The following is a 13,020-nucleotide window of genomic DNA, read 5'->3' as shown; positions in this document are numbered from 1 at the left end:
TAGGTGTGCTTACACAAAAGTTAAGTTCCTTTTGTTAACTACAACCTGGAAAGCTCTATACCTTCCCCTCAAGTTTACTGTGAACCTAAAACAACTGCTTTAAAATAGTCTTTTTGAAAATGTGGAGATAGAGAGCACACCTGGGGCAGAAGTGGAGAAAAACAAAATTCGAAAGGGACCAAGAAGGAGTAATCAGAGAGGTAAAAGGAAAAGCAGGAATTACAATGTTTCAGGATGCTTTTAGAGTTCCGTAAAAGTAGGAAATATATCTGTCTGGTCACTCTTCTACTTCTGAGGTCTAGCGTCCCCCCCCTCCTTGCAAAACTTGTTGAATTAATAAATGTGTAAGTGAGTAGTCAATAATATCAACAGCCATAGAAGTAAGGAGGAGAAGCTGGAAAGTGTCCAAGGATTTACAACACAGTGGTCTTTGATGGCATTGCTGTCAAAAGCTACAATGAAGGCAAAAGCCACAATGCAGAAGTTTAAGGATGAATTGAGGTGTGGAAATGAGATCAAGAGTTACAGATGACTGTAAAAAAGTATGGCTGAAAAGAGAAATAATATAACATGGTATTTTAGGGAGAGAAAAGCAAGATTCTTTCTATTCTATACTCGCACATTTTCTTTATACTATCCCCTTAGCAGTACCATGGGCTCAATTACCTTTACTACCCGTATGACTCCAGTATCTCTACCTGTGGCCGTGACCTGTTCCCCAAACTTCACCACAAATTGCTAACACTGATGGGTAGTTCTATAGTCCATCCAAACTATGCAAATCATAAGGGAATGGGGGTTATGGAACAGGGTTGAAAACCCTGGTTCCAGGTACAACTCCTAGCAGATGGAGGGGGATTTTGTCAAAAAGATGCCACCAGAAAAATCTTAAAGAACGTTGATTCATATCTTTTCCCTACTCAAAAGCTCCTCATTGCTTACTATGTTCAAAACCTGTTCCTCCCCATCTGCCTTTTTCTTTAGTTTTCTCACTTATAAAATGAGAAAAATAGTAACATCCAATCATAACACTGTCGGGAGCCAACCAGCACCCGCTCCTTGACAGTCAGGACGGATGAGATGCATCCGCACAGCAGAGGCAACTGTAGCTGGACTTCCTGTCTATCTCTCCCTGCATGTCTGTCTTTGTGATTAATCGGTGGTGGGATTTTTAGACACCTGTGTTTCAGGCCCAATGTTCCGCAGAATTTCAATGAAGTTGTACAAAATGATTTCTTGGCCAGAGTACAAAGTCCCCTCTAATGAAGTAGCCCCTGAATGACTAAAAGTTGTTAGAGTAACTGCCCCTCCTCTACCTTGGACAGGAATATATATAAATTAGAATTAGACAGACAAAGAAACTGGAGAAGCTGGTTAGCTATTACAAACTAAGCACGTAGAAACAATTACCAAGGAATCAGAGTCCATAATACATAAAGAAACATTCTAGACAGAAAGATAGATAAGTTAGACATTACAAAGGCCTTATAATGAATTTCCTACAACCACTGTCCAGTCTAGCGTATCCTTGAGACCCATGCCAAATTCTAAGAACTTTAATTAACATCCATTCATCGATGAGACATTTAAAACTCTGTACATACAACTATTTCTAATTGTCTGACTGATGGCTCTTCTGGTCAAAATAACCTTTGTGTAACATGACTGAATCTGTGGAATTTCCTGTATTTTCTCTAATTACCTTTGTATTTTTCTGCTTAACTGATCATGCCAGGCACCTGTTTCTTTAATGATATGTAACAATCCTTATAAAAATAAAGCTTAAATCAAACTCAGAGAGTTCAGTCAGACCCTCAGAGGCTGGCTGTTCTCTGGCATCCAATCGGGTGTCTGACTCTTCATTCGTCACCTGTGCCATCCATCCTTTGGGGACCCTGAGACCTGCCGAGGCTGGACCCTGCCAATATTGTTACAAGGATGAAAAGAATTAGTGTATGTAAAGCACTTAAAACTATACCTGCACATAGTATAGACTATGTATTGGGTTGGCAAAAAAGCCACTTAGTTTTTTCCATACAAGGCACATTTTTCATTTTCACCAATAACTTTATTGATTTGGATATTTTGAGTATGTTGGCCGTCTCACACTATTGGTTTCTAGTGGGTAGAGGCCCAGGGTGCTGCTAAACATCTTTCAATGCATAAGGCAGCCCCACAGCAAAGAATTATTTGGCAAAATGTCAGTAGTACCAAGACATTTCACAAACCACTTTTGACATGTTGGATCAGTCACGGCACCTTCTCCATACACCGCACAAATCTTTTTTGCATTGCAGTTGTGTTTTTACCTTTCTTAAAACAATAAAGCATAATATGCCAAAAAATGTTGTGTATTGTCTTCCATCTTCAATATTGAAATAAATGGCTGCACAAAAATTCACCAATTTTGGTAAGTTTTTCTTAAATGCACGCTGATATCACAGCTGTCACAGTGCAATCTGACAAAAGTGTTTCAAATGGAGTTAAAGACAACTCAGTGCCACTAGAGCCACTGTGCGGGGAAAACAAAGGACGTTTTTGGCCAACCCAATACAGTAATTAATAATACTTGAATAAAATGTTTTGTATACTCACAACTATAAACCTGCTTTTGTCCCATCCTGTATGAGGTTAGAAATATTATTACCTTTGGTTATATAGGATTTCCTTTTAAGCTAGTGTGAATTGCTGGTAGTTACCTCTTCCACTAAACTCATACCACATTAACCTAATGGCTCTTAATATAGTTTAATATAAGTCACAGTTTAATAGCGATCACTTTTCATGTCTTACCTATTAAAATATAAACCTGAGAGTGGGATTTGTGGTAAGGTGTTCATTAATGATTGACCACCTTTCCTTTTTCTTATATAATAGCTTGTTTATTTTTGGCGTATCCTTAAAGGACTATTAATCGAGATGTTTTGCCCTCTTCTGTCTGGGTGACAGTGAAGAGAAACTCCGAGCCAAGGTGCGTCAATAGGAATTTGAATACAATGACAGCAATCTGTTGAAGCTCATTCATTCCAATGTTGCCTGAATGAGACTTTGCTAATTCTTGCTCAAGACATCCAATAGGATTGTGTAGTTTCTGTTCCTTCAGAGCTGGATTTCCTCATTTTGTTAGCTACTTCATATACTTGTAACAAATTTCTCTAAACTAGCCTGTTTCTCCTGCTTCTAACCAAAGAATCACAATTGATCCTGTTCCCACTTATTTTAGTTGATGTTATTTCTGAGCTTCTTTTTGCTGTCCACTCAAAAAAAGCCTGTATTGAACAGCTACCATTGACCAAGCACCTAACATGTACCAGGTACTTGACAGAAACCTTATGTCTAGTCCTTAAACTCTGTAAGGTAAAATATCTTTATCAATGGGACTTGCTGTAGCAGGCTTTTTGGTAGAGTAAAAAAAAAAATCACCTTTTAGAACTGTAAGTAAGGTTAACTTGCAAGATATTTGTTTCCTATTCATATAACTAAACCCAAACCCTGTTTTTGAGGGTTTTCATTATTCAAACCAATGATCTGTCTTCAGACCGCAAGGGCCTCTGAGCAGTGAACAATACCTTCTATTTCCAGCTATTTAACCCAGGGGTGTGGCAGGAGTTCCGGTTGAACCTGCACCTGAATCCAAGTTCAATAAACCTGTATCAACAATTCAGACAAAGCAAAGTTGCAGATGATGTAGAAGCACTTTGTAAACCGTAAGGTAAATTACACTAACTTTGGTACCCAATGTAAAGTAGTGCCTTTTGCCTCAAGCCTCCCCACTTCACGCTAAGTAGAATTCATCAGGATTCTCTCATCTTAGCACTGTATTCGTAAAGCTAATGTTCCGGTGTACGAAGACAGGAACCGCTTAAATCTACTGTAGCAAGTGCCTAGAGTACTGCATGAATGCAATCAAAGATAGAAGGTGGGAAGCTACCAGCTTGGACGAAATGCAGTCGTCCCAAGTTTTGAGGAACCACAGGAAGCTTTCTCATTCTAACCATCTTTATTTATAATTGGCAGCATACGGCTAAGGTCTATCTCCAGCTACGTCACTTCAGATCTTTCTCGGGATCACATAATTTAAATCCACCCCCACCCTGCCGCGCCTACACTGAGAGCTTTCCACCCCATGTCCTTTCTCCCTCTGCCCCTAACTCGATCGCTAATAGGACCGAGTTCTGGCGCCAGATGTCTGCGCTCCGAACACCTTGTCAAAAAGACCTCTGCAGCCTCAGAACTCTGGTTTCCTACCGAGATAGCGATGCAGAAGTTACTAACAAAAGCAAACGAGTGAAACCCCCACCCCCCAAAAGGAACCACCGAGAGCCCGCCTTTATTTCAGCAGGGGCGGAAGCGGAAGTACTAGTGGGGTCATAGAGTTTCCTAGTTCCGGCTTCCGGGCCCCGTTCGGAACTAGAGCGCCTCTCCTCTGCTGCTGATTCCCAGCCCCGGCGGCTTCTCTTTCCGGGTGCAGCTTCTGTCATAAAGCTGAGACCTCCCTTCAAACGTGGCGTCGTGGGTCCTTCGCGCCTCGCCGGGGGTCAGCGTGCAAGGACGGGCGCGGGCAGGGTACTTGCCAGCCAACAGCCGCAGGCACTCCGCGTACCGGGTCCGCACGGGCGCCTCCAAGCCCTCAGGATTGGAAGTCCCTGATTCGCAGCCTCCTGGACTGCATTTGGAGAGGCCAGCACTCCTTGACCTATACCTGTACCCCACAGTCACTCTCTGCCCTGTGAGGTGCAGCATTTCACAAGTCCCTCTATACCACTTCCACCCACGTCTGCGTTAAACTTCATCCTTAACCTTGAGACTGCATCCCCTCTGCCTCCAGACGTGGTCTTTCCCCCCAGTTCCCGTAAACATTGGGAGTTAAGTTTTGGATACCCGGCAAAGATTACTTGTAAGATTGGGCACCCATTCGATCCCCCGAAAAAGTTCATGCTTGCTAGAGAGCTTGTGGCCAAAGTGAAACCCAGTGCGCACGGAAAACTATGGCTGAGCACGGGGCACACATCACCACTGCTTCCGTGCAGGATGACCAGCCATCCATCTTTGAGGTGGTAGCCCAGGACAGTTTAATGACAGCAGTGAGACCCGCTCTTCAGCACGTGGTCAAGGTAAGGTATTTCTTTAAATGGTTTTAGGGACGACTGGTTAAAAACCAAACCAATAATCTATTTGGTAGCCTTTGAAGTGACCAATCAGCTTATCACTTGTATTCTATGGTTGCACGGTTATTGAGTCCCTGTTTCGTGTAGAGCCCTGTCATGAGCACCCAGCACTTCATAGGGCTGACCCCAAAAGCATCTCAAAGTGTAGACTTCAAAGGGAGAAAAAGCAAATGTAAATATAAGGCATAGTAGCTGTGAAATGGGATGAATTTCGTTTATTAATTTACTTTAGGTTCTCGCGGAATCCAATCCTGCCCGCTATGGCTTCTTCTGGAGGTGGTTCGATGAAATCTTTGCGCTGCTGGATCTTCTGCTCCAGCAGCATTACTTGTCCAAAACCAGTGCCTCGTTTTCGGAAAACTTCTATGGCTTAAAGCGGATTGTAACAGGGGACACACACAAGCTTCAGAGACTGGCCAGCGCTGGCCTCCCAAAGAAGCAGCTTTGGAAGTCAGTCATGTTCCTGGTTCTCCTTCCATATCTGAAAGTGAAGCTGGAGAAGCTGGTTGCTAGCCTGAGAGAAGAGGATGAATATTCTATCCATCCCCCTTCTTCCCGCTGGAAACGACTTCACAGAGCCTTCCTGGCAGCCTATCCATTTGTTAACATGGCCTGGGAAGGCTGGTTTCTTGTGCAGCAACTGCGATACATCCTGGGGAAAGCTCAGCACCACTCACCGTTGCTAAGTCTGGCTGGAGTCCGGCTAGGTCGCCTCACCATTCAGGACATACAAGCTCTGGAGCACGAGCCAGCTGAGGCCAGCAGGACACTCCAACCAGCCAGGAGGTAAGGCCTCGACGCTTCCCCCAAATAGTTCACAAAGTCTAAAATCTTACTTTATAGTTTTAGGAAATCACCTCCCTCAGTCCACGTTGAGCTATTTCATAAACCATAGAAACATTCTGTGTTCATAAAACAAGGATTCCTATCCTGGTAAGTCACCTCCTCACAACTACTACATTTTTGTGTATGCCTGCTATGGCCGGGCCCTGAGCCAGGTGTTTGCTCTGTGTACATCATCTCAATCCTCATCACAACTCAAGGAAATAAACTCCTTAGTCCCATTTAACTGTCGAGGAAACTAAGCCCTCAAAGCTAAGTACCTTGCCCAGTCCACACAGCCAGAAAGTGGCAGAGCTGAGATTCAAGCCAGATCAAGACAATTCTCAAGACTGCTCCCAACCACAATGCTATTACTTCTACTTAGTGTCCATGTTCTACAAGTTCAAATATATATTCCTCAATACTGTGCTAAGTTAATTTTTGTTAAGTGAGTTGTTTCTTTTTCTGGATACACACACACACACACACACACACACACACACACGAAGGTCTATGTAATCAATGTCTTACTAATTTCTTAAAATACACCAAAACTACCCAGTCATTAAAAACAGAAGCTAGCCTCTATACTCTTAAATACCGTACGTCAGAAAGAGGGGATCATTTATAATACAACCTTAAGGAACAAGCCAATCTAGCAGCTGTTAAATCCCCAAACTGAATTGGTGAGTCTGATGAAAAGTGTTAAGAACTACGTTTGTGTCAGTCACTCTGTGATTGTACCTAAATAAAGCTTCTCCTTTTGCCTCCTTGTTCTACTCCAACAGTGTTACTGAGAAGATAAAGTGGGCCCTGAAAAAAGCTGTGGGGGGCGCCGCCTTATCCCTGTCTACAGGCCTTTCCGTGGGCGTGTTCTTCCTGCAGTTCCTTGAGTGGTGGTACTCATCCGAAAACCAAGAAACCATCAAATCACTGACCGCCCTGCCTACGCCCCCACCGCCTGTCCACCTGGACTACAATCCTGATTCTCCCCTGCTACCCAAACTGAAGACTGTGTGCCCACTGTGTCGCAAAACCCGGGTGAACGACACTGTCCTCGCCACCTCTGGCTATGTGTTCTGCTACCGCTGTGTGTTGATTTATGTGAGGAGTCACCAAGCCTGCCCCGTCACAGGTTACCCAACGGAAGTGCAGCATCTGATTAAACTGTACTCCCCCGACAACTGAAGGGTTAGCACTGTAAGGCCACGCGGCCGGATTCTTCAGCACGGTACACGGCACTGTCTGATACTTCTTAGCCTCAGTTCATAATTACATGAGTTTTAAACAACTATGGATTTCCTTCAAAGAATATACCCATTGATGTTAACTTTCTAGCCTGCTGCCTAGGCCTCAACTTAGAGCTGACCAAGCTGGTTAGAGTCAGAGAGTCGGGACTGGCAGGGGACAGTGTAGAAGAGGGTAAAATCGGATAATCAGTACAGAAGCTTTTCCTTAAAGAATAAAGAGGCACAGAGGCTCTGGGGAAAAAACCAAGTTAGACCTCCGAAGGTGGGTGGTGAGGGGGAAGCAGGCCTTTTCTTTAGAAAAAGAGTGTCGATCTGCCGATCTGCCTACGAGGAAGAGGCTGGTTGTATCCGTTTGCAATGTGAAAAGTGGGCTTGCTCTTTATATTAAACACTTCTGGAAAACAGTCGTTTTCTACATACTGTGACCATTGGTTAAGTAACATCTGCTGTAGTTTAGCAACTTTTAAAGATTCCTTCATTACCCATACGTGTCTTTCCTGGGAAACTAGGTAAAGGAAAACAGGGGTCAAGTGTATGTACAGAGCAGCCTTAGGATTTCAGTGTGAAAGCAAAGCGCTAATGAGCAGTGAAAAGATGGAGTAAAATGCCGATCTAACTGTGGAAAGGATCTGTTAATAAGCTCTTTCTGCTTGCTGTTAAGAGTCTGCTACACTGGCATGAATTATTCTGGCTATTACTAAAGTTTCTGTGAAACACTTAAATAAATTTTAATAAATGATTTTGGCAAAGAGCCATCCCATGTTGTCATGATTATGTGGAAACTTAAAAGATTACTCGAGGTGTTTCAAGTAAATTTCTCATTCAGACCACCGTAACTTTGGGGGCATTTTTGTATTGGCATTTTGGTTTTTGCTATTCCAGTACAGTGGGGGGACCCTCTACTCCAGCAGTAAGAATGCAGCCTTGTTTGAAACATTTTGTATTAGAAATACTACAAAAAACAACTTCCCTGTGGCCCTGGCTGGTGTAGCTCAGTAGATTGAGCACAGGCCTGCAAACCAGAGGATCGCGGTTCGATTCCCAGTCAGGGCACATACCTGGGTTGCAGGCCAGTTCCCTGCAGGCCAACTCCCAGCAGGGGATGCATGAAAGGCAACCATACATTGATGTTTCTCTCCCTCTCTCCTTACCATCTAAAGATAAATAAATAAATAAGATTTTTTTTAAAAAAACCCTGTGTAGGAAAATGCATGCCTGGATTGGCAGGTGGGTGAAAAAACATGGGTTCAGAACGAAAAGTCACCATGACTGGAAGAGGAAGAGAAGAGGAGGCGTGAACGCACCTGTAAGCGCCTCTGCTGAGACAGACGTTTCCAATACTTCAGTGCATTTTAGCAACTCAAAGTACACACATTCCCTCCCAGCACAAAGGTGATAAACCACATTCCAAAATGGAACACCCTCTGGATTTTAAAATATTAATGCTTTTATGTATCATAAGGAGTATATTGGATATTTGCAAAAGTTCTTGATAAATCGCAAGGTTTTACCAAAGTAAACATATAGTTAATTAAAAAAAGTAAAAAACCTTTTTAATAAGTCAATAAGGGAACTCAACCAGATTCATGACTGAAGTAACGCAGTACTCCACGAAGGTATCGAAGCCAAATTTTTCAACCTAAGAAAAGAAAGCATGAAAGTATCAGAAAAAATCAAAAGAATCAAAGAAACACTCCTGCATGTAACAAAATCAGTATCCAAATAGGCTAGGGCACCCGAAGTGGGAAAATCAGAATCAGCTCAGAGAGAAGATTAGGTGATCACGCCCTGGTCAAAGCCCACATGGAAGGACGGCAATACCAGGTCAGACTATACTTCACTCATCATTGCATCACTGCATTTCACCTCCTGTTATCTAAGAGTATTTTCACTTCAAAAAAACTTAAGTTTTACCTATAAAAAAAAGCAAAGCCTTCTTTTTTAGGTCAGTTTAGGTTGCAACCATGGGCTTCCAATAAATATCTTCTACCATCCTTCAGTTTAACTCTGCTGAGCAAGTTTTGGGGGAGCTTTTTTGTTTTTGAAATAGAGGCAAAAATGGGTAAGCGTTTACAGTTTAAAAACTTGCAACATGCATTAGAAAAATCCCAGGAATGCCTGTGAAGGGATTTATAGTCTAGTTCTAAAGCAAAGCTTTAGAAAAGATTTTCTACTAAATTCCTTTATAAACTCCAGTTCATTTTAATTCTGCATACAAAGATAAAGGGTAGGCTAATTTTTTTTATACCAGTCTTCTAAAGAGTCCAAGAGTCCAAGAAAAACCCAGAGAAGCTATGATTTGCCAAAGATCCATAGCAAATTAACAGCAGAGCTAGAAAATATAAATCTGATGACCAGATTTATATTTTTCCACAATCAGCTAAATATAATTTCATTTTTCTCCAAGGCATGCGCGAAAAGAAGCAATGTAAAGCCTGGGTAATTCACAACCTGAATAATTAATTTCTGAATGAAAAAGCTGGTTGCATTTCATTTATTTTAAATGGCACCTGGTGATACACAATCGCTGACAGGGAAAAGTACTAGGATCACATGTCACCCTTTCCAGCCTGTCAGCATGGTACTGTCGGTATCTACATAACAATTTTGGAAACACCACATCCTTCCTTCAGCCCCCTCTAGATATCAGTGGGTTGATATTCCATGAAACTGACCACTGTGGGTCTGCGTTTGCCATTTAGCAGCTTAGCTCCATGGGGGCGGTGGGGAGGGGGGAATATAACAAAGTGCCTGTTTTACAGGAGCTATGCCTGAACCTTAATCTCATCATCGTCTACACAAGCACACTTTCCCAACTTTCTTCTTTAATACACTTCGCACCATCTGGAATGCTTGCCCCATCCCTTTCAAATTAGAGAACGTCTAATTACAGTTTTGAAACCTTACTCAAACGTCACCTTCTCTGTTAAGTGGTTCCAAATTCTATCAGTCATTCCCTCCTCTGACCCCCACAGCATTTTTCCCACCACAGCACGCATCACACGCCCATTACTCAGGTCCCCCACCTCCCCGTCTGCCCCATCAGAGACCCTGAAGAACCGGGGCTGTGTCGTCTTACTGGCCTTTGCATCCATTATACTCAGAACGGCGTATAGGAAGGAGGCCAAGTGAGCGTTTAACTGAGTCAGCGCACGACCCTCCCTACGAAATCCTAAATTACAAAAGAAAAGCACCAGCACAATTTATAAAGCCCACTTACCTCCAAAGATTCATGTAGATAAGGCCCATACCTCGAGCATCTCTAAACCCTCCTTCCTCCCCACAGCTTTTTACTAATGGCGCTCTGCACAGCGCCCTGCGCAGGACGACCAATGCTTACACACAGTGGACCATTAAAAATAAAATAATATCGTCCAAACCCCATCAACTTCAAAAATGACCGAGAAAAGCCGTCCTCGCGGGGAAACACGAGTAAGGCCGGAACCAGGGCTCACAGCAGAGACGCAGGCAGGAGTCCTAAACCTTCAGAACTCCTAAAACTCCTGCCACCCAGAATTTTAAAAGACTGGTCCGGGCCTGCGAAGAACGATGCAGCGGACGCCCAGGTTTCTGACCCTCCGCTGTCCGGGCCTCCCCATCGGCCTCGGGGTCCGTCGGCTTCCCACCACCCAGTGCGGCCTTCGCCGGACAACCAATCCCGCGGCGGCCAGTGAGTCACGTGGGGACGGGGGTGGTGCAAGAAACAGCCAATCGGAGGCCGGGATGAATGTCAGGGGTGGAGCTGGCGGGTGGACTGAAAGGCCTTTTCCGCAGCTGCTTGCGTAGCTAGCTCGGTCTTCGGGTTTAGGGTAGTCGCCTTGCAGCCTGAGAGCACTCGGACCTCAGGATGACCGTAATCCCGAGTGGTTTTGCCCGTGCCTTGTTTCACAGCTGGGAANGTGGGGACGGGGGTGGTGCAAGAAACAGCCAATCGGAGGCCGGGACGAACGTCAGGGGTGGAGCTGGCGGGTGGACTGAAAGGCCTTTTCCGCAGCTGCTTGCGTAGCTAGCTCGGTCTTCGGGTTTAGGGTAGTCGCCTTGCAGCCTGAGAGCACTCGGACCTCAGGATGACCGTAATCCCGAGTGGTTTTGCCCGTGCCTTGTTTCACAGCTGGGAAAAGGTGTCTGAGGCCCTTGTGCCCTGGGTTTCCGGGAAGAACTCTTGATTGAGTGATCCAACGTTGTTTATTGCCAGTTGTGCGGGTTTCCGCGTGACGGCCAGGGGCTGGAGTGGTCTTGGTTCAAGGGGAACTTACTGGCTGGTCGGGCTCTCAGACGCTTCCTAAATAAGCAAGAGGTGCCGCAAGAAAAGTGCAGCTAAATATCAAAGAAGTGCGCGGGAGAGCAGGAAAGACTTCCTGGAAGAGGTGGCACTTGATCTGGACCTTGAAAGATGGGTGGGGTTTCAGAATGTGGAGATCCAGGAAGAAGGGATGATTTCGTTCCCGGTTTAAATGAGAAAGCATCAGGGAGCTGACCAGACGTAGGGAAAGTTGAGACGTGCAGTGTTTCTCAAAAACTGGTGAGATACCAACACCAGCATCAAAAACAAACCACACACACACACAAAATATCTGGGGGGAGAAAAACAGACTTACTGAATCAGATGTTCTGGGGCCGGAGCCCAGGCACGCATGTTTTTAATATTAGCCCTGTGGGTGATCCTGAGTCACACCGAAGTGTGAGGGCCAGTGATGGTGTTAAAGGGGATGGTAGGAGATTTGAAAGGCAGGTCAACACTCTGTTAAGAATGGTGCTTGCCGGCAGCGTGGTTCAGACTACTCTGGGGAAAGTGAGAGATTTAAAGAGGTCAGTGCCCAGGATGATAGGAGATGAGAGATGCGCTTTAGAAAATTTCCACTTGCAGCTGTGTTTCTAAATAGCTTGAAGGAAGGCAGAGGGAAGCTATCCCAAGGGATTACAATGGTCCAGGTGAGAGCTAATAAGAGGCTAAATTAGGACTGTGGCAGATGGATAGAAGGACATGAAAAAATAAAAAGGAAGAATGGAGGAGAATGGAGGGTCTCAGGTTCCAGACCCACGAGGACATCCGCTGTCTCTGAGGACAGGAGGTCAGACAGTGAAGAGACTGGGCCTCTGCCTGTGCTGTTGCCTGTGCATTTCCGTGTCCCTTTCTCTGCCCAGTGTGGTCTTACTTGCAGATTCCAGTTCAGATACTATCTCATTTACAAAATCTTATTCTCGCAAGCATAGTTATTGTCACTCCTCAAAACACCCGGGTGCACTGTTCATACATTTCTAACTCTCCAGAGTGGCACTCGAGTGCAGTGGTCACACATATGTGCAAGCCCTGCAAATGTAAAAAGTGGATAGTGACAGCACCTTCCTCACAGAGCTGCTAGATGCACTGAATGAGAACAATGCCCAGTACATAGAATGTATGCATTATATTACAGTGAGTTGTTAATATGTGTCTTCCCTCTCTAGATTGTGAGTAGGACATGTATCATTCTCCTGGCTAACACAAAGGATGCATGACAGAATGATAGTAAACGGCTTTTGGAATCAGATAGACAGGGGTTCAAATCCAAGCTCTGCTACTTATTAGGTGTGTAACCTTGATCTTTACTCCCTTGAACTCAGTTTATTTATAAGACAGTAAAACTAATACATGGTTTACAACTTGTTATGAGGACAGTTTGAGATCATCAAAGCCGCATATCCAGTACAGCCAAGAGTAATCTACCCAGCAAAGCCGTCATGTGGAATGAAAGGAGAGATGAAGAGCTTCCCAGACAAGAAAAGCTAAAGGAGTTCAT

General features: G+C 44.3%; 1 protein-coding gene, 1 long non-coding RNA gene and 1 other non-coding gene across 3 annotated transcripts; 1 reads left to right on the top strand and 2 right to left on the bottom strand.

Annotated features, from left to right (window-relative positions):
- The first annotated feature begins 3,611 nt into the window (after positions 1 to 3,611).
- Positions 3,612 to 8,011, top strand: PEX12 (peroxisomal biogenesis factor 12). Its single transcript, XM_037066804.1, has 3 exons — positions 3,612 to 5,114; positions 5,401 to 5,954; positions 6,779 to 8,011. The coding sequence occupies exons 1-3, from the start codon at positions 4,989 to 4,991 to the stop codon at positions 7,176 to 7,178; spliced, it is 1,080 nt and encodes a 359-aa protein (XP_036922699.1). The 5' UTR covers positions 3,612 to 4,988; the 3' UTR covers positions 7,179 to 8,011.
- A 758-nt stretch (positions 8,012 to 8,769) lies between these two features.
- Positions 8,770 to 10,871, bottom strand: LOC119001381 (uncharacterized). Its single transcript, XR_005069555.1, has 2 exons — positions 10,457 to 10,871; positions 8,770 to 8,879 (listed from the first exon to the last, which is right to left on the bottom strand). It is a non-coding gene; the product is annotated as an uncharacterized LOC119001381 (long non-coding RNA).
- LOC119003380 (Z30 small nucleolar RNA) lies at positions 8,998 to 9,093 on the bottom strand. The gene has a single exon (XR_005069943.1). It is a non-coding gene; the product is annotated as a Z30 small nucleolar RNA (small nucleolar RNA).
- Positions 10,872 to 13,020: the final 2,149 nt, after the last annotated feature.

Source organism: Sturnira hondurensis, unplaced genomic scaffold (assembly GCF_014824575.4).
Source record: "Sturnira hondurensis isolate 20B ecotype Veracruz unplaced genomic scaffold, ASM1482457v3 Scaffold0001221, whole genome shotgun sequence".
Lineage (NCBI taxonomy): Eukaryota > Metazoa > Chordata > Mammalia > Chiroptera > Phyllostomidae > Sturnira > Sturnira hondurensis.
This window is presented reverse-complemented; position numbering and strand designations above follow the sequence as displayed.